Source organism: Carcharodon carcharias, chromosome 15 (assembly GCF_017639515.1).
Source record: "Carcharodon carcharias isolate sCarCar2 chromosome 15, sCarCar2.pri, whole genome shotgun sequence".
Lineage (NCBI taxonomy): Eukaryota > Metazoa > Chordata > Chondrichthyes > Lamniformes > Lamnidae > Carcharodon > Carcharodon carcharias.
This window is the reverse complement of record NC_054481.1, coordinates 12,045,174-12,065,387: the sequence shown is the minus strand read 5'-3', so window position 1 is coordinate 12,065,387 and position 20,214 is coordinate 12,045,174. Positions and strand designations below refer to the sequence as shown.

Sequence of the window (20,214 nt, the reverse complement as noted above, 5' to 3'; positions counted from 1 at the left end):
GAATTCATTTGTTCTACAGAAAGGGTCGCAGCAGCGGCAGAAGGACTTGGGAAGCCTCCGTGACTACATGCAGAATTGCACCAATGAGCTGTACTGGATGGACACCCAGGAGGAAGACCGCATACGTAATGACTGGAGTGACCAGAACTTAGACTACAAAAGCCGCCACCGTCAGTATGAGGTAACCATGACTACAGAGTATTTTTACAAATTTATTCTTGGGACGCGGTCATTGCTGGAAAGGCCAAACCCCATCCCTAATTGCCCCTTGAGAAGGTGGTGGTGAGCCACCTTCTCGAACCGCTGCAGTCCCTGTGGTGAAGATGCACCCACAGTGCTCTTTAAAGAGAGTTTCCCAGGATTTTGACCAAGCGATGCTGAAGTAATGGTGATGTACTTCCTAGTCAGGATGGTGTATGACTTGGAACTTTGGAGGTGGTGGTGTTCCCATATGCCTGCTGCCCTTGTCCTTCTAGGCAGTGGAGATCAAGGCCGGGTTTTCTGGCCCCATCGTAGCAGGACCTGCCACGGGACATTCGGTGGCCCAGTCAAAAGCCCATTGACTTTCGGCAGGACCGCACCATCCCAGTGGCAGGGCTGGGCTGGAAAATCCTGGCCTAAGGGTTTGGAAGGTACTGTTAAAGGAACCTTGACGAGTTGCTGCAGTCAATATATTTATTTATTTACTAATCTGATACTGAAGTGCTGAGCTAAAACTCTATCCCTCTATTCAGTGACAAGTGATTGTAGAGAACACTCAGTAAGTAAATAGCTGACACAAATGGATTGTAATTTATTATTGCAGCTTATCTGTGAAGACTGTCCAATACTTTTCAGTCTTAAACTTGTTAAGGGTTGTTTTGACTTAGCTCAGATTAATAGATCTCTCTCAAGGTTAGCTCAGCTAACAACTGTGGGACAACCTATAAAATATGGGAAGGCAACAGGTGGGTGCCAAAAGCAGCTTAATCTAAACACGTTAAAAACAGTTACCATAACTAGGTTCAAAACCTTTAATTACTCAAATTTATTTTATCTCCTCCGTCCCTCTCTTCAATATCTGTAGGTCACATCCCTTCCCTTGGCTGAGAGGTCATAAAGCGAGCTGCTCACATGCATTGACCAGTACTGGTCTGAAGCTGACCAGTTACTGAGAGCGGCCTGGGATGTTCATTTTATAATGTTCCTCCCACTCTGTGGAAAGCACTGGCCTCATCTTTGTGTGTCTCCGCGGAGAAATAGTGAGGCAGGTAACTCACTACGTGACGGATTGCCGGCATCAGTTGCAGTAGGGTTTAAATTTAATTAATATATTGGTGGTAGAATTACTGATACAGTATTGTGATTTAACCACCACCTTGAAGAGCAGAATAGAAAAGATACAAAACTCAAAGCAATAGCGTTCTAATCCAGACAGATATTTAAGTTTCAGTCAAACTTTAGATTCTCCAGTTTGTACGTGAGTTACTGGACCCCAGGGTGCAAACCAGTTGGATACCTGAATTGGCCTCAGGACCCCCCGAGAGAAAGTCGGCCAAGGTTTCCACTTCACTTCTGATCAATTTGAACTGAGTCAGGTGGCAATGGACAAGCATGTAGATGTGAAAACAGGCTCATTCCCTGCTGTAATGTTCTTCATGGTTTAACAGCTTCATAACACTCTCAGTTCAGGGCCAGACATGAAAAATGAACAATTCCAGGAAGATGATAGATCACTTCCAGCGCTCCAGGAGCCGAGGGCTGAATTTTACTCTGGCATCTTGGCCCGCAACATAACAGTAGGTGGCAAGCCCGTCTGCTCCTGGCTAGCTCAACCTGCAGCCATTTTACGGCTGTTGGCCACTAATTGGCTCAAGGTGGACCTTTCACTTCCATCGGCGAGGAGGTTGCGCCTCAGAAATGCTGACCATTCAGAGGGCCGGCAACTCTCTCTCTTGTTCCAGCAGCGCCACCAGGAGTGGTGGCCACAGCTGGGATTGAAGGCACTCCCAAAGAGGAGACGCTGATGGAGCCCAGACTTTCAGTTAAGTCCAGAGTCTTCCTGGGGATAGGCCGGCAGGCCCCAGTGAGGTGGGCGGAGGGCCAGAATCACCAGGTTGCGGAGGAGAGGAAACCCGGAGAGGGGGTGGGTGTGACCTCCGAAAGGGCACAGGATGCCTGAAGAGGAGACACTTCACCCTGCCTGGCCACCAGTCCGCCAGATTTCACCTGGCGAGCTTGGCGTTGGCCTCCTTTGCCATGGGTAAAATCCTGGTGGTGGGTGGGAGGAGTCCTTTATGTGGCCATTAATAAGGCCTCAATTGGCGGGTGGGCGAGCCTGCTGTTGGGGGTGGAAGTGGGGCAGGTAAGCGGCGGGCATGGCACCCGGTTTTATGTCCCTCCCGCCTGGCGGAGGAAGTAGGGGGACGGTGACGGGGTGGGTAAAATTTCAGCCCGTAACGCAGAAGTACAGTTCCGTTAATTCAGTAAGAGTGGAATCGTACCTCTGTAAGAATCAGCACTACTAGAAGGGTAAGGGAGAAGCTTGGCATAAAAGATAACCAGCCCGACCCTTTGCTTGTGTGTTACAGAGCTTTGTGAACCGACATTTGGAGGCTAAGGAAGCTGCCATTAACAAGCTTCATGATGATGGTAACAAACTGTTACAGGCAAATCACCCGGGAAGGAACGCGATTGAGGTAATTGGGGGGAGCCTCAGTGATACTCTTAAAACTATGTTTGTGACTGATCAGCTACCCAGCTTTACAAAGTCAGTAGGGCAGCCCTGATATTGTGTTGTACAACAGACTAGAAATGTTTCTGAAATAATAACTTCCGTACGATGCGTTATGCAATGAGCCATTAAATGTCACTAAGAATGTTAAACTATTTCTTAGATGGGTTAAGTGAAAGATCAATATTTTTATTGTTGTAATGCTCTCTTTTTCTTTGTTTAATAAGAGTTACTTTTAAAAAAAAAAAATTCTTGTGAACTTACATTACTTCTGGTTCATCGGACTAATTCCTGGGATGGTGGGACTGTCCTTTGAGGAGAGATTGAGGAGTCTGAGCCTGTGTTCTCAAGAGTTTAGAAGAATGAGAGGTGATCTCATTGAAACTTAGAAAATTCCTAAGGGGCTAGACTGGATAGATGCAGAAAGGATGGTTCCCCTGGCTGGGAGGGGTGGGGGTGGGGGGGGTCCAGAACCAGGGGACACAGTCTCAGAATAAGGGGCAGGCCATCTAGGACTGAGATGAAGAGGAATCTCTTCACTCAGGGGATGGTAAATCTTTGGAATTATCTACCCCAAAGGATGGTGGAAACTCAACCATTGAGTATGCTCAAGACAGAGATCAATAGATTTCTAGATGTTAATGGCATCAAGGAATATGGGGACAGCACAGGGAAAATGGGGTTGAGGTAAATAAACAGCCATGATCTTGTTGAATGGTAGAACAGGCTCGAGGGGCTGATTTGATCTTCACCTGTTCCTTTGTTCCTAATTCATAATCCTAATTCCAGAGGGATCAGAAAAACTAGGATTGGATTTTGAGGTCTTGCTCAACAGTAATATGGGTGCCAATTACATTATTTTAACTCTGTTCCTCAGGCACACATGGAAGCTGTACATGCCGACTGGAAGGAATACCTCAACCTGCTGATCTGTGAGGAGAACCATCTCAAAAATATGGACGACTACCACAAGGTAAAAGGGATCTCCAGCTCTGAGGAGAAAAAACTCTCAAAAAACTGAACGCCATAAGTGTTATTCTACCTAGGAGGTAAAGACATTGGCCCGGATTTTCCTCTCGGGGATTACAAAAACGAATTGTGCTTTATTTGCAGCTCCCCACCTCCTCCAAGTCCCACTCCCACTATACTTCTTTGTCCCTGAGAGACTTGTATGGACAGGGGTTGGGTTTAGTGAACCGCAGTGGAGTGTGGGATGACTGCGGGTGCTGAGGTCAGTTGATTAGAAGGTCTGCCTCGGTTCTTGGGGTTAACAGCCCAGCTCCCAACATTGTTTTATATACCCACTAAACTTCACCTCTCATCACCCATACACCCTTATATCCCCCCCCACCTCCATGCACCCTTAAATCCCCCATCCGCCCCCATACTTCCTCCATACACCCTTATACCTGCCTCCACCCCCATACCCCCTCCATAGACCCTTATATCCTCCCATATCCCCTCCATGCACCCTTATATCCCCCATGCCTCCAGTTAATCAAGTAACTGTTGCTGATTCCAGAACATCTTCTCAAATCAGGTTACTTGTCACATAGACAGTTCAAAATAAAAATAAGAGCCTAGCTCGAGAATTTTTTAATATATTAATCATTCATGGGATGTGGGCTTCGCTGGCTGGGCCAGCATTTATTGCCCAACCCTAGTTGTCCTTGAGAAGGTGGTGGTGAGCTGCCTTCTTGAACCGCTGCAGCCCAGCCAGCGAAGCCCACATCCCATGAATGAATAATATATTAAAAAATTCCTGAGGTAGGCTCTTATTTTTATCTTGTACTGTCTTTGTGACAAGTAACCTGACTTGAGAAGATGTTCGGGAATCAGCAACAGTTACTTGATTGACTGGAGGCATGGGAGATATAAGGGTGCGTGGAGGAGGTATGGGGGTGGAGGCGGGTATAAGGTAGTGTAGGTACACCCACAGCGCTGTTAGGGAGGGATTTCCAGGATTTTGACCCGGTGACAGTGAAGGAATGGCCGATATATTTCCAAGCCTCAGAGTGTTCTCAGAGAAGGTGGAACAGTTTGGAATAATATTTGCTGAGATGTAATTTAAATTGCAAAAGATTCTATTTTTTCCCTTCAATTAATCCAAACAAAGAGGCACATTCTGAGCTTCATCAAAATGGCAATTATCTGACGTTGTGCGCAAAGGTAAAGAATGCCACTTATACCAGGGGGTGAAGAAAGGAACTTGATGCAGAGCTGCTCCCAAGCAGCAGTGCATCATGATGCGGGAACACTAAGTGTGCTGAGCTGACATCTTAATCCCACTGGCAGATCAAGTGATCACTGCTAATGTGTATCGAGGTCAGTTCTTTCGACTTTGGGAGTTGATAGCACTGTGGTAAGGTAAATGTAGCCATTGTACTTTATTTTTTTTGGCCAGGTGCAATTTGTGTGACTTTGTACCTTGAACCCGCACCCAACAGGGCTGAGACAATGTGCAAACCTATTTTAAACTGGGATTGTTCTACCTATCGGAAAGAAGAGCCTTTAGTGTCCTTTACCTGGACTGGGTTGCAGCTCAGGTCCCAGAGGTAAAAGCGACCACACCGTCCAGTCTACACCTGCCGTCTGACTATAACAACTAGACCTCAACAAGGAACGAGAAAATTCTGGGTCAGCAGTTAATACGATTATTAAACACACGGCTCCTCTGTTGCCAGGGTTGCATTACAACCTGGCAAAACCCCATTGCTGTGGTGTCAGGTTCGAGAAATGACTGGAAAATTGGGCCGGGTATTAACAATAAAAAAAAAAGTACCTGTCCTCTTTTGATGTTTGCCACTTGAAGTTTAGTTTTATAGCTGCCAGTTCCACTCCCTTTGAATCCTTCAGCAGATCAGTTTTGCTGGATAGCACAATGGTCCAGTACCCTGGTAAAGGAACACTTGCAAACAAGTGTAATACGATACAAAAGCAAAGCACAGCAGACCCTGGAAATCTGAAGTAAGTAAAGAACATGCTGGCAAGTCAGGCAGCATCTGTAGAGAGAGAGAGAGACACACACAGTTAGCGTATCAGGCCAGTGACCTGAATAACAGAGAAGGTACATACGCGGCAAACAAGTAAGTCCCATGCAGGTAGCTACAACAGGAGGGATTTCTTCGCACAGAGGAAGGGGAATCTTTGGAATTCTCTACCGCAGAGGGCTGTGGAGGCTCAGTCATTGAGCATGTTTCAAAACTGAAATCAATAGATTTCTGGAGACTAATGACATCAAGGGAAATGGAGATAGCGCGAGCAATTGGCACTGAGGTAGATGATCAGCCATGATCTAATTGAATGGCGGAGCAGCTCGGTTGGCTGAAGGGCCCACTGCTGCTCTGAAGTTCCTATGTACAACATGTTAGTGCAGCTGTCTCCCGTCTGTTTATATGATGGAGATGTGCCGTATACCCAATTTCAATTTCGGGAGAGAAACGTATGCCTACTTTCCAGCTCCTCTAAACCACAGGTTGTGCTTCTCCCCCACTGGCAGTAGGGAAAGAGGACACTCCATCTAGAGTCCTCAAAGTGGAGCCCAACTCCACTAGTGGCAGCACTGGGCGAGCAGCCATGAGGTGACGGGTGCCTGTTCCTGGCAGTCGAGGGCAAGGAGGAGGGAAAGAGAAAAGGAAGAAAATAGATGGCACGAAAGGGAGGAGAGAAAAGGCTGAAATGGAGGTGATGAAGGGGGCAGAAGCCGGGAGTGGTGCTTTGGGAATCGAGGAGATAGGCGACTGCCAGCATGAACTAATGGAGTGGAGGGTGAGAGTGCCCTATGCACTGAGACAGAGTTGAGAGGAAGAACACCAGTGTTAACTGAGATGCCATAAGTTATTACTTTATATAGTATTAATGCCTAAAATCTCGTGCTTTCTAGCCAATAAAATGCTGAAGCTATCCTATCTGAATCTGACACATACAACTGTGTAAATTAACATCTTTATCCTTTTTTTTCTCAATCCGCTAGTTTTACAAAGATTCAAAGGATATGCAGGATCTCCTCAAGAAAGTTGACGATGATCTGGATCATAAGTACAATCCAGAATTTAAGGATGAATTCCAGCTTCAAACCATGCTCCGTGACCTCGAAGTAAGTGGAACTGTCTCTATTGTTGCAAAGTGCCGGGACCTGACAATGGGTGACCCACATTTTATCAACCACAGACACACCATCAGAGCCAAACAGAAACTGTTAAACACAATTATTTTTACTCTGAGAGACACGGTGAACCTACAGAAGCAGAACTTCAGTGGTGTGTCCATACAGACGTTTTTTGTAGTGACACGATGCCCTTTGGTTTCAGGAATGTGGGATGGCTGGTGCTTTTATTTCTATGTTTTTTTCATGGGGTGTGGCCACCTCTGGCAAGGCCAGTGTTTTCCCATTTCCCCAATTGATAATAGTTTCATGATACCATTATATTTAACTCAAGGTATTTTAATTAATCAATAGAATTTACTGAATTTAAAGCCTCTCAACTGCTATGATGGGATTTGAACCCATGACCCTAGTGTATTAGCCTGGGCCTCTGGTTTACTAGTCTAGCAATGTTACCATTACACCGACCCCTGTATGAATTGATTTAAGGCAGCAGTCAAAAGTGTGCACTGTTTTTTGGGATTCAACACTACAATAAAAGGCGTAAAGCCAATTTTTCTCATGTCACAGAATCACACAGTGCAGAAGAGGCCCTTCGGCCCATCGAGCCTGCACCGACACGTGAGAAACACCTGACCTACCTACCTAATCCCATTTACCAGCACTTGGCCCATAGCCTTGAATGTTATGATGTGCCAAGTGCTCATCCAGGTACTTTTTAAAGGATGTGAGGCAACCCGCCTCCACCACCCTCCCAGGCAGCGCATTCCAGACCCTCACCACCCTCTGGGTAAAAAAGTTTTTCCTCACATCCCCCCCTAAACCTCCTGCCCCTCACCTTGAACTTGTGTCCCCTCGTGACTTATTTGGCAGCGACGTTGTGACATTGCAATGCGTACACAACGAAAATTGCCGTTTATTTTATTTCGTTTAAAATTGTTACTTTATCACCAGGAGTGCAAACAATTGGGGGTTCTTTTTTGGCGTTAACATTCTGGGGCCTGGTAGATCTACCTACATTGAGCCTGAGCTGCAGCAAGCTGTGTCTCCGCTGCAGCAGGCTGTGATTGACATTGAGAGTCTGAAGCCAGTAGAGATACTGAGGATTTAAAAAGTCACGTCTATGGTGATCAATTCAATTTTCCAGCACCCCATTAACAAAAATGGGCAAGATTTCAACTCACTCAAAGCTCACTTCCACTGATTTGCTTCATGAGTCAGTGTATCCAGGAAGCCACAAGAGGCTGTAAGGAAACTCCTTTAAATGACGACTCCTCGCAGTTCAGGCTCATTCAGTGTGTTGTGCAAGTGTAAGTTAATATCGCGGACACAGAAATACAGTATTTGCTGTACAATTACATAACCACTTCCACTGGGTTAAAATCGGGCCCGTTAACAACTTTCATATTAGCCTAAAGCAGAAGCCACTTCACAGCCACGCTCAGGACATTGTTAGCACTTCAAATCTTATCCATGTTAATGATGGCTTCTGCTTCACCCTCTGCAGGACCAGGACCGGGCTCTGGACAAGTACGATGATGCGGTGAAAACCCTGAAGAAACGCAGCCAGCAGGTGCTGCCTCTCAAATATCGCCGTGCAAACCCTGCCAAGCCCGTCCCAGTGGAAGCGCTTTGTGACTTTGACGCAGAAGAAGTAAGAAACTCGCTTGAGTTTGTGTGACCACTTAAAACCTCCCCACACTAAAACAGTGTGCGTTTACGCTGACTGACATGGTGAAGGCAAACGATATCCTGCTGCGCTAACTGATGGTTGAGCTCACTCCTATTCGAGCCACAGTGTTTTTTTTTTATCTATCTTATAAATCAGGCATGTAATCATATCCAACCAAACATGATTTGAGGTCTGAAGAAGAGTCATATGGACCTGAAACATTAACTCTGTTTCTCTCTTCACAGACGCTGCCAGACCTGCTGAGTTTTTCCCCAGCGCTTTCTGTTTTTATTTCAGATTTTCAGCATCCGCAGTAGTTTATCTTTGCTTTTGCCAAACATTTATCTGTTGCCATCTTAGTAAATAGTTTGGTTTTGCTGCCTGATTTCCTTATTTTGGACTCGAAATAAATAAATTGACCGGTTAAGGCAAGCGTTCAGAAGTGAGTACCCAAAATAATTCAGAAAATAGTTTAATATCAGCTGAATGGCAGATGTACTAACTGACTTATTTGTGTGTAGGTTAGCGACACTCTTGTATTCAAAAGTTTACCCGATTGAGGAAAATAATAGATTTACATAGCTATCATTTTGAACACACTCTCCCTGATAGAGTTTTCATCTGAATGTACAGTTAACCTCCAAAGAATGTTGATGTTTCTTTGCCTTATCAAATATAGGCTTATCTGGGTTCAGCTGAAAACCATAGTCACTTGAGTTCAGGTGGAAATGTAATTGCATAAGAGCACACTTTTAACTACAACCTGCTGTTGCAGAATGTTTCTGTGTGGATGCAGCTGTTGTATGTCCTGGCATGGAATGCCCGTAACTTCACCCTCTGCCCACATTACAAACTGAATTAACATGGTTGCATAGATGAAGGTTCACTGTGATCATCCTAAATGAGCCTAACTGTGGTGTTCTCCATTGTTGTTTTTTTGCTATTCCCTATCAACATCCTGGGGGGTTACCATTGGCCAGAAACTGAATTGGACCAGCCATATGAATACTGTGGCTACAAGAACAGGTCAGAAACTGGGAATCCTGCAGTGAGTAACTCACCTCCTGATTTCCCCAAATCCTGTCCACCATCTACAAGGCACAAGTCAGGAGTGTGATAGAATACTCTCCACTTGCCTGGGTGAGTGCATCTCCCACAACATTCAAGAAGCTTGACACCATCCAGGGACAAAGCAGCCCACTTGAGTGGCACCCCATCCACAAACATTCACTTGCTCCACCACTGATGCACAGTGGCAGCAGTGTGTGCCATCTACAAGATGCACTGCAGGAACTCACCAAGGCTCCTTAGACAGCGCCTTCCAAACCCACGACCACTGCCACCTTGAAGGACAAGGGGCAGCAGATAGATGGGAACATCACCATCACCACCTGGATGTTTTCCCTCGAAGTCATTCACCACCCTGACTTGGAAATATATCGCCGTTCCTTCACTGTCGCTGGGTCAAAATCCTGGAACTTCCTCCCAAACAGCACAGTGGGTGTACCTACACCACATGGAGTGCAGCGTTCAAAAGAAGGTGACTCACCACCACCTTTGCGAGGGCAATTAGGGATGGGCCAAAAAAAGGCTGACCCAGCCAGCGAAACCCACATCCCATGAAAGAATAAATAAATTCTGCAGTTTTACTTCTAATGGGTGGAAATTACTGCTTCTACTGGAATATACTCAATTTCAACTATATCCCTTCATTTGATGTGACCCTGGTTGTGAGTTGACAGTGGCGTTCTGAACAAAGGAGGTTATGCAATCATCTGGCAGGAAGTTCTGGGCGTGGCCTTTCACATCCGCTTTCCAAGGTGGAACTCATTACTGTCAAAAGCTGCACCACCTAGTGTAATTATAGTCATAGAATGCCAGGCAGGAACTCTGAACACCAAATTGCGTATTTTGTTTGTTAGGCTATGAACCTGAAAAACCCAGTCGGCTGACCATCAGGGTGAGATATGTGGCTCTCTTGGTATTACAGGAGCAACTGTAATTGGAAATGGTTCATAAAATGAAGTCTGTATTCCATTGGTGTCAAATCTGCCCTGTTTAAACAGCGATGTGGACTTGGCAGGAATGGACAAACAGGAAATTTGCAAGAAGACAGGAATGGGAGTTCCAGTCAAGGCTGTATGGGAGCAGCCATGCTAAAAACTCATGGTGCAGGCAGACCACGAGGCCAGTCTGTTGGTGAGCAGAACTAAGTTGCAAAAGGCAGGAATATGCCACCAGAGAGAATCACCTAGACTTCAGCATTAGAGATATTCAGTGCGTCTTGTAGGAGAATTTTAGAGTTGGCCATTCAGCACCTCAAGCCTGTTCCGCCATTCAGTGAGACCACGTCAGGCCTGTCTTAGCTCCATCCACCTGTCTCAGTTCCATATTCTTTAATACGCATGTGTAGCAAAATCTATCAATTTCATGCTTAAAGATTTACGTTTTCAGTTGTTTGGTAGTTCAGGCTGAAAATAGAGACAGGTTGAAGTTTTGTGTCTTGCACTCATCAGGACACTTCAGCAAGAATAAGGGGAAAACCAACAATTTATACTGTATGTGAAGAGAGTACTGATTGGTTGGCAAGTTGCATTGCCATGGAGAATGCAGCAGTGATGGTGACTGACAGTTAACTGCCAAGCATTGTTTGAAATTTAAACCAGGAAGCTTGACCCTGATTGGTCATGGCATTTCACTGAGGAATGAGTCAGCGAATGGCTGTCACTTTTTTTTTTTCAGCCATTTATATTTTTGTGTGACAGATTTGCCATTGGAAGCCTCAGATTGTGTCCCAGCGTTTTGACTGATAAATTCCATGCAGTGTGGAGAACAGGGAGGCAAAAGCATTGCCCCTGTGAAATGTTAATTGGCCTGGAAAGTGAATGTGTTAGCAAATCTTTTCTCTTCCCATCTGACAGACACATATCCAGCGAGGGGAGAGGTACACACTGAATAAGAACATCAATGGAACTCACTGGGAGGTGTCTGATACAGCCGGTCACAAGCAGAAGGCTCCCGCTGTTTGTTTTATAATCCCTCCGACTGATCCTGAGGCAGTGGCAATTGGAGACGAGTAAGTCTGAAAACTGTCCTCCTGGTGCATATCCTAAAGGTTTGGAAAAAGGAACCTAACTCGTTCTTTATCTGCAAAATGTGTTTGAATGTTGGCAGCCCCAGTCTATTCCAGGAGAGGTCAGCTTTCAGAGAAGACGGTGAATGGAGTTATTCTATTAAGCTCAATGGAACCCGTGGGCAGAATTTTGCCCTTGTTGGGCGGGGGTCAGGGGAAGCCGACCACCGCCCACGATTGGGGCCAGACCACAATTTCACGCTGGCGGAGTGTGAAACACAAGTTGCTGTCTGTGTTTGGGGGGGGGGGTGGGAGGGGGGAGAGGAGAGCGAGCACGAACTTCGTGCATGCGCTTGAAAATCTCTCTGAGGCACAGAGCCGCCGGGGGATTAAGTGGGACCCACACGGCTCTTTCTGGTGCCTCCCAAAGGCTGACCAGCAAACCTGAGTTTGCCTGTGACCACATGGGGGAGGTGGGGGGGGGGGTCCCTCGTTGTCAGATGCTGACTGGGGGAACCCAGCGTCGGGAAGGGGGTGGGGGGTGGTTGCTGAAAGTTAACCCCTTACCATTGCCTCTGGCCCCCCGCTGCCCCTTGCTGCCCCCACCCTTCTCCGGCGACCCTAATCCTGCCCTCTCCGGCGACCCTAATCCTGCCCTTTCCGGCGACCCAAATCCAGCCCTCAGTCACCTGTGTCTTGGAGACTAGGCTTCAGAGCATTATCAACAGCAGTCACCACTCCCAGTGGTACTGCCAGTGCGGCGGAGCTGCCTGCGTTTGATTGGCTGGCAGTTCTGTGGAGCGGGATTTCTGCCTCTAAGATCCTAAGTCTCGGGGTGGGGGGGGGGGAGGCCCTGACACTGGCCAATTAAGTGGCTGCTGGGCACTTAATGGCGTTGGGTCTCCCCACTGGAAGCAAGGCGGGGTTCCCGCCACTTCTGCAACCGATGGGTGGGACGCCCGCGTCTCTGGAATAATCCAGCCCCCATGGTACAATGTACATTAGTTAGTACAATGGCTGCTCACCACTGGTGCTGAATAATGATGGTACTGACATGCACCTCAAGGTGGCGATCTCAGCTAGATTTCTCTCTCCAGTCGGTCGCCTGTTTCCTGACTGAGATGGTACTTCCCAATTTCCCAACTTTTTTAACTGGTGTTCCATTTTAAGACATGCAAGACCAGTTTGGACCAGCATTCCTATTTCCCAGTTTTTACTATTTTGTCGTTCTGGGGCTCACATGAGTAAAAGCAAAAAGGAAGAGATGACCGAAAGTGACAGGGCAAGGAAGGTTGTCTCAAGTTGATTAATTGCTCTCTCCTGCCGGATCAATCCGTACTCAGCAATCCGCCAATTTTCTGATCACTCTTTCTGGTAGTGAGTTGGTATATTCGCTAGTAAAGCTTGGGAAATGACCTGGTACTGGTCCGAACTGGTCTTGTATGCCTTAAATGGAACTCCTCCAGTTCAGGCCAGTACCAGCCATTTCCCAAGTTTTTTTTTACCCTGGTTTTTCCTTCCAGGGAGTTTTAAATTGAGCAATGTCCTTACTTGTGTTCGGTGGTTCATGTACTTGCCTATGTTACATCTACCCCCCCAGCATCAGCAATCAGTACAATAGCGTCAAGCAGAAGAGCAGCACCACCAAGAATGTGCTCCAGAAACACTACAATGAGATGAAGCAACCTAACAAGCCAGGTTTGTGTTTTAATCCACTGCGGGTAAAGAGAAGCAATTTTCAAAGGGCACTGGACAATTAAACAGCTTTTCCTCTTTGCATCGGTTTCAGCGTCAAGTAATCTCAGGTTAGACAGGCAGCCAAGCTGTCTCCACTTGGATTAGTTTCTCTAAATTAGGGGCAGGGAACCTTTTTCTTATCCGGGGGCCGCTCACACGTAGACAAAATCATTCGTGGGCCACACACACACTCGCTCACACTTGCTCTCACTCGTTCTCACACTCTCACACATCAACTTAAAGTAATTTTTCTTTTAGAGAGAGAATACAGAAACGTTCGACTCACCCGCTGTTTTAATGCGATGGCTGAATTTGAATATTATCTTGTTAAGTGTTATTATAGTAAATTAGCTGACACTTTTTTATCCAAAGCAAATTCATAACCCTGATGATAAATGCTATTTTGAAGACGCTACTGTCATAGGTCTATATTTTTAGAAATCTTGCTGCAGGCCAGATGAAATTGAGCAATGGGCTTGATTTGGCCCAGGGGCTGTAGTGTCCCCACCCCTGGTCTAAATGTATGAAGTTTCTTTCTAAAACTACTCATCTCTTCTGCATAACATACTTTTGCTCTTTTTTTTTCCCAAAAAAAAGGCCCTTCCTCACTTTTTTTTGGAAAAGACTTTTTTATACCTTTTTTGAAAAAAACAGATTGGAATTTCATCTGGGGTTTAGTGGGGTGGGAGGAGGTCGGTGCACTGGCAATCCTAACCTAAGAAGCTGGATGCTGTGCAGGCCTTGATTATCTCCACCAACACAAGGAGGTAAGGGGGAGTGTCCAGGACAATGGGAGACAACAGTCCCTGTGAATGCTTAAGATTGAGTGTTGCAAATTAAAACTGAATATCAGAGCATTTTAAAAAAAAATGTTGAACGTTGGAATTCTGAAATGAAGAGGGAACATGTTGGGTCCCGCTTGAAGACTAACCTGCCTTTCTATCCTGAATACTAATTGTCCTGCTGTTCACTTTCTAGCTTTTTTGTTTTTATTACAGCAGTTTGGCTGCCTGTCTTACAGCTGCAGGAATAGCATTTGTAGCAATGGTGTTAAAGCATTCACTAACACTGAGACTCAAACACTGACCGTAGAATAGGAGGGTCACTGGAAATTCTCCATGATCATATTGAACTACAAATATTATTAAAATGGTTACTTTCAATGCACATCAGTGTTTGCTCAAATCTGCAGGTTTGTAAGAACATAAGAAATAAGAGCAAGGGTAGACCTTAACGACCCCTTTAGCCTGCTCCGCTATTCAGAATGGTCATGGCTGAAGTTCTATATCAACCGCCTTCCCGGCCAATCCTCATATCCCTTAACTCCCTTTAGTATCCAAAAATCCATTGACCTCAGTCCTGAGTGTGCTCAATGACTGAGCATTTACAACTCTGTGGCAGACACTTCCAAAGGTTCACAACCCTTTGAGTGAAGAAATTTCTCTCTGTTCTAAATGGCCTGCCCCCTTATCCTGAGACCATGACCCCTCGTTCTAGACTCTCCATCCAAGGGAAACAGCCTCTCAGCATCTAACCTGTCGAGCCCTCAAAGAATTGTATATGTTTCATTGAGATCCCTTCTCTCATTTTTCTAAACTCCAGAGAATCCCTTCCTAACAGCAGTGTACATGCAGCAGGTGGATTGGCTCAAGTAGGTGGATCACCACCAGTTTCTCAAGGGAAATTAGAGACGGGCACCAAATGCTGGCCATGCCAGTGACACTCACATCCCATGAAAGAACGAATAAGAAAAAATAGGCCCATTCTACTCGATCTCTCCTCACAGGTCAGCCCTCTCTTCCCATGAATCAATCTAGTGGATTGTCTCTAAGGGAATTATACCCCTCCTTAGGTAAAGAGTCCAAAAACTATATACAGCGCTCCAGGTGTGGTATCCCAAAGCCTTGTATAATTACAGTAAGACTTCATTACTCTTATATTCAAACCCCTTGCAATAAAATCTAACATTTCATTTGCCTTCCTAATTGCTTGCTGCACCTGCCTGTTAACTTTCTGTGCATTGTGTACCAGAATCACCAAATTCCTCTGCATACCAACATTTGCTGGTTCTGGGTAAGGTCTGGAGTATTTCAGGCTGACTGTAGATGGCATTGACTTGGCTCGCTCACTAATTCAATTGATTTAGTTATTTTTCTTCTTGTTTCTTCACAGCGGTGAAGATCCCCCAGGTGCCCGTGTCAAGTAAGTAATATTTTCTCATTACACCAGTGGACAATACACAGTGCAGTTTTTTGACTTTTGCACTTTAGATTTATCTTAATAACAACGACTTGCAATTATGCAGCACCTTTTATCACAGGAAACCGTATCAAGGTGCTTCACAGGAATGTAGCTGAACAAATATTGGCACCAAGTCAAAGATGGAGACATTGAGATGGTGACTAAAAGCTTGGAAGTGGAGGTGGGATGTAAGGAGAGTCTTTAAGGAGGATAGAGAGATGAGGAGGTTTATGGAGGGGATTCCAGAACTTAGGGCCTAGATAGTTGAAGGCACTGCTGACAGTGGTGAGGAGAATGGAGTGGGGATGCACAAGGGATGGGTGTTTGAGGATCACATAGTTCTTGGAGGATTATTGAGCTGGAAGTTACAGAGTTAATGAAAGGTGAGGCCATGGAGTGATTGGAGGGTGAGATTGAAATTGAGGAGTACAGTTGACCAGGAGTAAACAAAGGTCATGGAGCACAGGGATGATGGGTGAGTGGTATGGGTGGGAGTTCTGGCTGAATTCAGTGTGGAAATTGAAAGATGGAAGGGTGGCCAGAAGAGTATTCGAACAATGTAAAATGGAAATAATAAAAGCATGCACAAGGGATTCAACAACAGATGGGCTTGAGGCAGAGGCAGAGATAGACAGTGTTATGGAGCTGGAAATAGATGGTCATTGTGATGAAGAGAACACAGGGGTCAGAAATTCAGCTCAGGGTCAAACACTATATGTTTGCAAGCATTCTGGTTCAACCTGAGACAGTGGCTAGAGAGGGGGATAGATTCAGGGACAAGTGAAATTGTTTCATGGCAGTAGCTGAAAACAATAGCCATGATCTTCCCAATGTTTAATTGAAAGGAAATTATGATTCACATTTTTATAAATGCTTACTGTTTCGAGAAGATAGTCTCTCAATTTATTCAGCATCTGCAGTGTTTTGCTTTTATCTTACAATTTATTCATGTCTGGGTAACCATTTATCACAAACTATGTACCGAGTGATTTCTTGAAATGATTGGTTTTTGGTAAATCTGGTCGATTGACGAAAATGAAATTTATCTCAACCCAGTTGAGCTTAGATTCCTTCCAGATTTTTAGGGTGTTGCCGATGTTATGACCCAAAATATTCTGCTCCTTCTGGTTGAAGTATGACTTCAGGTTGTGAATGATTTAAAGGATGGGGCAGCAAGCCTTAAATGTGAGTGAATTGATTCACCTGTCATCTCAGGTAAAATCAAAACTTAATCTATACAAACTACAAGGGTCTTTTGTAAAGTAAAGAAATGCATCATTGTTAAATTCAAATGTAGTTTTAACGAAAAGAATGGGCCTTCAGAGTAAACCATTTTCCTACAGCACTAGTTACAAAATGAATGTGGTAGCTGTGCCAACACATTCTCTATTCTAATCCTTTATGAGGTATTGGGAAGTAACAGTGTTTTAATGGGCATTATGTAAGTATCAGCTTTAGTTAGTATTAAAGGTACTGATTATAATTTACCAGTGATTCAGTGGTCACTTAGGAATTTCTTCCTTTGGCCAAATGGAAAAGATTGGGAAGTGATCCAAATCCCCTTCTATAGACTAGAGCCACATATCAACTGTGTGAACTACAGATTCAGGACTATCGAAGCTGAGTATTGTCAATCATATTTGAATTTGCTTTAGCTTCACTTTAGTTCCTTTGATGAATGGGATTAAATGTTCTCCAGGTGTTTGCCACAAGGTTTCTTCCCCCTCCCACAAAAACACTGACATCCTATAATGTTTTGATGCACCTTACCTGTTGAGGTCAAAGACAGAATGAAGTAGGTGAAATCTTAATGGACTAGATTATTGGGAAGAAACTGGTATTAATGAGCAAAACCGCCAGAGAAGAACTGGCATTAACCAACTGAGCTGAGACTGTAAAAATTGAGATGGTTTGAAGTGGGTTGCATCATATTCAGAAAGTGGGGAAGTAACAGAGAGATTGATGCGGCAAATCTCTAAGTTTAACATTCTAACTGTATTTCGTTACACGTGGTCAGATTCCCAAGATACCCTATGCCTGAAACTGCTGTCAGACTTGGATAAAATTCAGAACAGTGTGACCAAACAGGAGAAGGCAATTCAGTCCTGTACACGGCCGCCACTGGAGCACAAAAAGCCTATCCAGGACAGCAAAGAGCGCATTCAGGACCTAAAGGTAAACTCAGTTGTTGGAATTAACGATAAAGAGAGAACTTGCATATTTATAGCAATTTTTCATAACCCCCAGGATGGCCAGAAACATAGCTAACAAACTACTTTCACAATGTAGTATTGTAGAAAAAGCAGCAGCCAGTTTGCATAATGGAATTGGGATAATTGACGAGATCGTCTGTTTTGGTGTTGTTAGTTGAGGGATAAATGTTGGCAAGCACACAAGAAGCACTCAAATATTGCGATGTGATCTTGTGAGAGGGCGGACATATATTACTCAAAAGACAACACCTTGCAATAATGTAACACTGAATGATCTGCCTGGATCATGCACTTAAATCATAGAGTAAAGCTTGAACTTACAATCTTCTGACTCAGAGGCAAGACTGCTACCACTGAGCCAAAGCTGATTCGCATAAATTATGCGTTCTGTTGGGATGTGTGGGACTAGGGCCGGGATTTTTTCCAGCCCCATCGTGGCAGAACCCACCATGGGACTTTTGGCGGAACCGGACAACCCCATTGGCGGACGGGGTCGGGAAATCCCGCCCTAGGTGTAAATCAATGACCGTTTCTTCTCGTCAACATGAATTGTCAGGGATGAGTGCCGTTGAGATACTCACAGCCATTAATGTTCTGATGCCAATATCATACAACCAATTTTTAAGGTGGGGCGGGAAAAGGTTCAGTCACTTCCTAAACTTTTTTAAAAATTCATTCATGGGATGTGGGTGTCGTGTCGCTGGCTGGGCCAGCATTTATTGCCCATCCCCAATTGCCCTTGAGAAGGTGGCGGTGAGCCGCCTTCTTGAACAGCTGCAGTCCATGTGATGTAGGTACAGCCACCGTGCTGTTAGGGAGGGAGTTCCAGGATTTTGACCCAGCGACAGTGAAGAAATGGCCGATATATTTCCAAGTCAGGATGGTGAGGGACTTGGAGGGGAACTTCCAGGTGGTGGTGTTCCCATGTGTCTGCTGCCCCCCTCCTTCTAGATGGTAGAGGTCATGGGTTTGGAAGGTGCAGTCTAAGGAGCCTTGGTGAATTCCTGCAGTGCATCTTGTGTATGGTGCACACTGCTGCCACTGTGCATTGGTGGAGGGAGTGAAGATTTGTAGAGAGGGTGCCAATCAAGCGGGCTGCTTTGTCCTGGATGATGTCGAGCTTCTTGATTGTTTAGAAATAGTGATCACTGGATCACTTGGTGCATTTAAACTCAAATTATAAAGAAAAATATTGTGGTTTACAAATACAAAATCCAATTTTAGTTACTTATTTTAAAAATCTTGTAGATATTTTATGCTGGTCTGGTCATATTGCTGAATGCTTGGACAAGTTATCTTGTGTTTGCCATCACGTTAAACTTGATGATTCAGTAGAGGAGACACCTCTTGACCAAGTGCTGTGCAAGTTGTTACATACAAACATACGAATTAGGAACAGGAGTAGGCCATTCTACTCCTCGAGCCTGCTCTGCCATTCAATAAGATCATGGCTGATCTGATTGTGGCCTCAACTCCACATTCCCACCTACCCCTGATAACCTTTGACTCCCTAGTTTGTTGGTCTATTAGAAAGCTCTCTGATTGTTTGGTGGCTCACTGTTGAATGGACAGTTAGCTCACTGTACTATCTTCACAAATCCTTGAGTGTTACAGCATCATCGATGGGCGTTAGTGACCCCTCATTGACCTAGGCCAGCCTACCTCCCTGCTAAAAGGAAACCTGCTGTGTGCTAAGTAGTTTTGGTGAAAGTTAGATGGATTTTAGAAGTTTGTTTTTTATTGCTGCTGTTGTTGGAAAGAATAGGTCATTTTAAACGGACAAACACTTTTTTTTTTGAAATGCAAATAATATTGAACCTGCTCTTTTTAAAATCTTTTTCCTGCCTAGAACATCAGTGGTTCCATCAGCCAAATTGAAATAGCAAAGATGTCGAAGGAAAGAGAATGCCAGGGTTTTCTTTCACAGTACCCACAAGTCGCTGGTGCACCTCAGCTTCGCACCAAACTGGACGACACAAACAACAAGTTTGACCAGGTCAGCCTCCTGCTCAACTGCTCTGAGGAGAAGTAAGTAACATTAACCTTTTACATTGTGGGAATTTTCATAGCATAGGGGACAGACCCTGAAGCACAACCTCAGAGTTAGTTAGAGCCCGAGGATGATTGCATAACATAATCTCTCTTCAGGGAAATCCGGGGAGAGAGAGCTCCATGTTGGGTAGGAATAACCCAAGTGAAAATTTTCAGGCCCTGCCAAATCTGGATACTGTGGGCTCTAGGGCAGTTACGAAAAGGATTCCGTCTAACTAACCTTTTTTTTAAATTTGTTTACAAGGACACACTGGGTGTAAAACAGGCAATAACAAGTCTGCAGCCCACTGTGCACCCGCTCAGTTTCCTTTCTCATTGAAATCATGATAAAAATTGCAAAGTACCTCCCAGCCTTTTTCCCCTCCCTTAAAAAAAAAATGGTACGTTACTGTATTATAGGTTGGCTGA

General features: G+C 45.0%; 1 protein-coding gene across 1 annotated transcript in view; it reads left to right on the top strand.

Annotated features, from left to right (window-relative positions):
• The window catches only part of ppl (periplakin), a 68,488-nt gene that overhangs the window by 34,501 nt on the left and 13,773 nt on the right, over nt 1-20,214 (top strand). The window contains exons 7-16 of the mRNA XM_041206243.1: nt 20-181; nt 2,571-2,678; nt 3,591-3,686; nt 6,687-6,809; nt 8,326-8,472; nt 11,412-11,566; nt 13,164-13,261; nt 15,473-15,502; nt 17,559-17,716; nt 19,604-19,782. Coding sequence (XP_041062177.1) covers nt 20-181; nt 2,571-2,678; nt 3,591-3,686; nt 6,687-6,809; nt 8,326-8,472; nt 11,412-11,566; nt 13,164-13,261; nt 15,473-15,502; nt 17,559-17,716; nt 19,604-19,782 — 1,256 coding nt within the window. The remainder of the gene's footprint in view (nt 1-19; nt 182-2,570; nt 2,679-3,590; nt 3,687-6,686; nt 6,810-8,325; nt 8,473-11,411; nt 11,567-13,163; nt 13,262-15,472; nt 15,503-17,558; nt 17,717-19,603; nt 19,783-20,214) is intronic.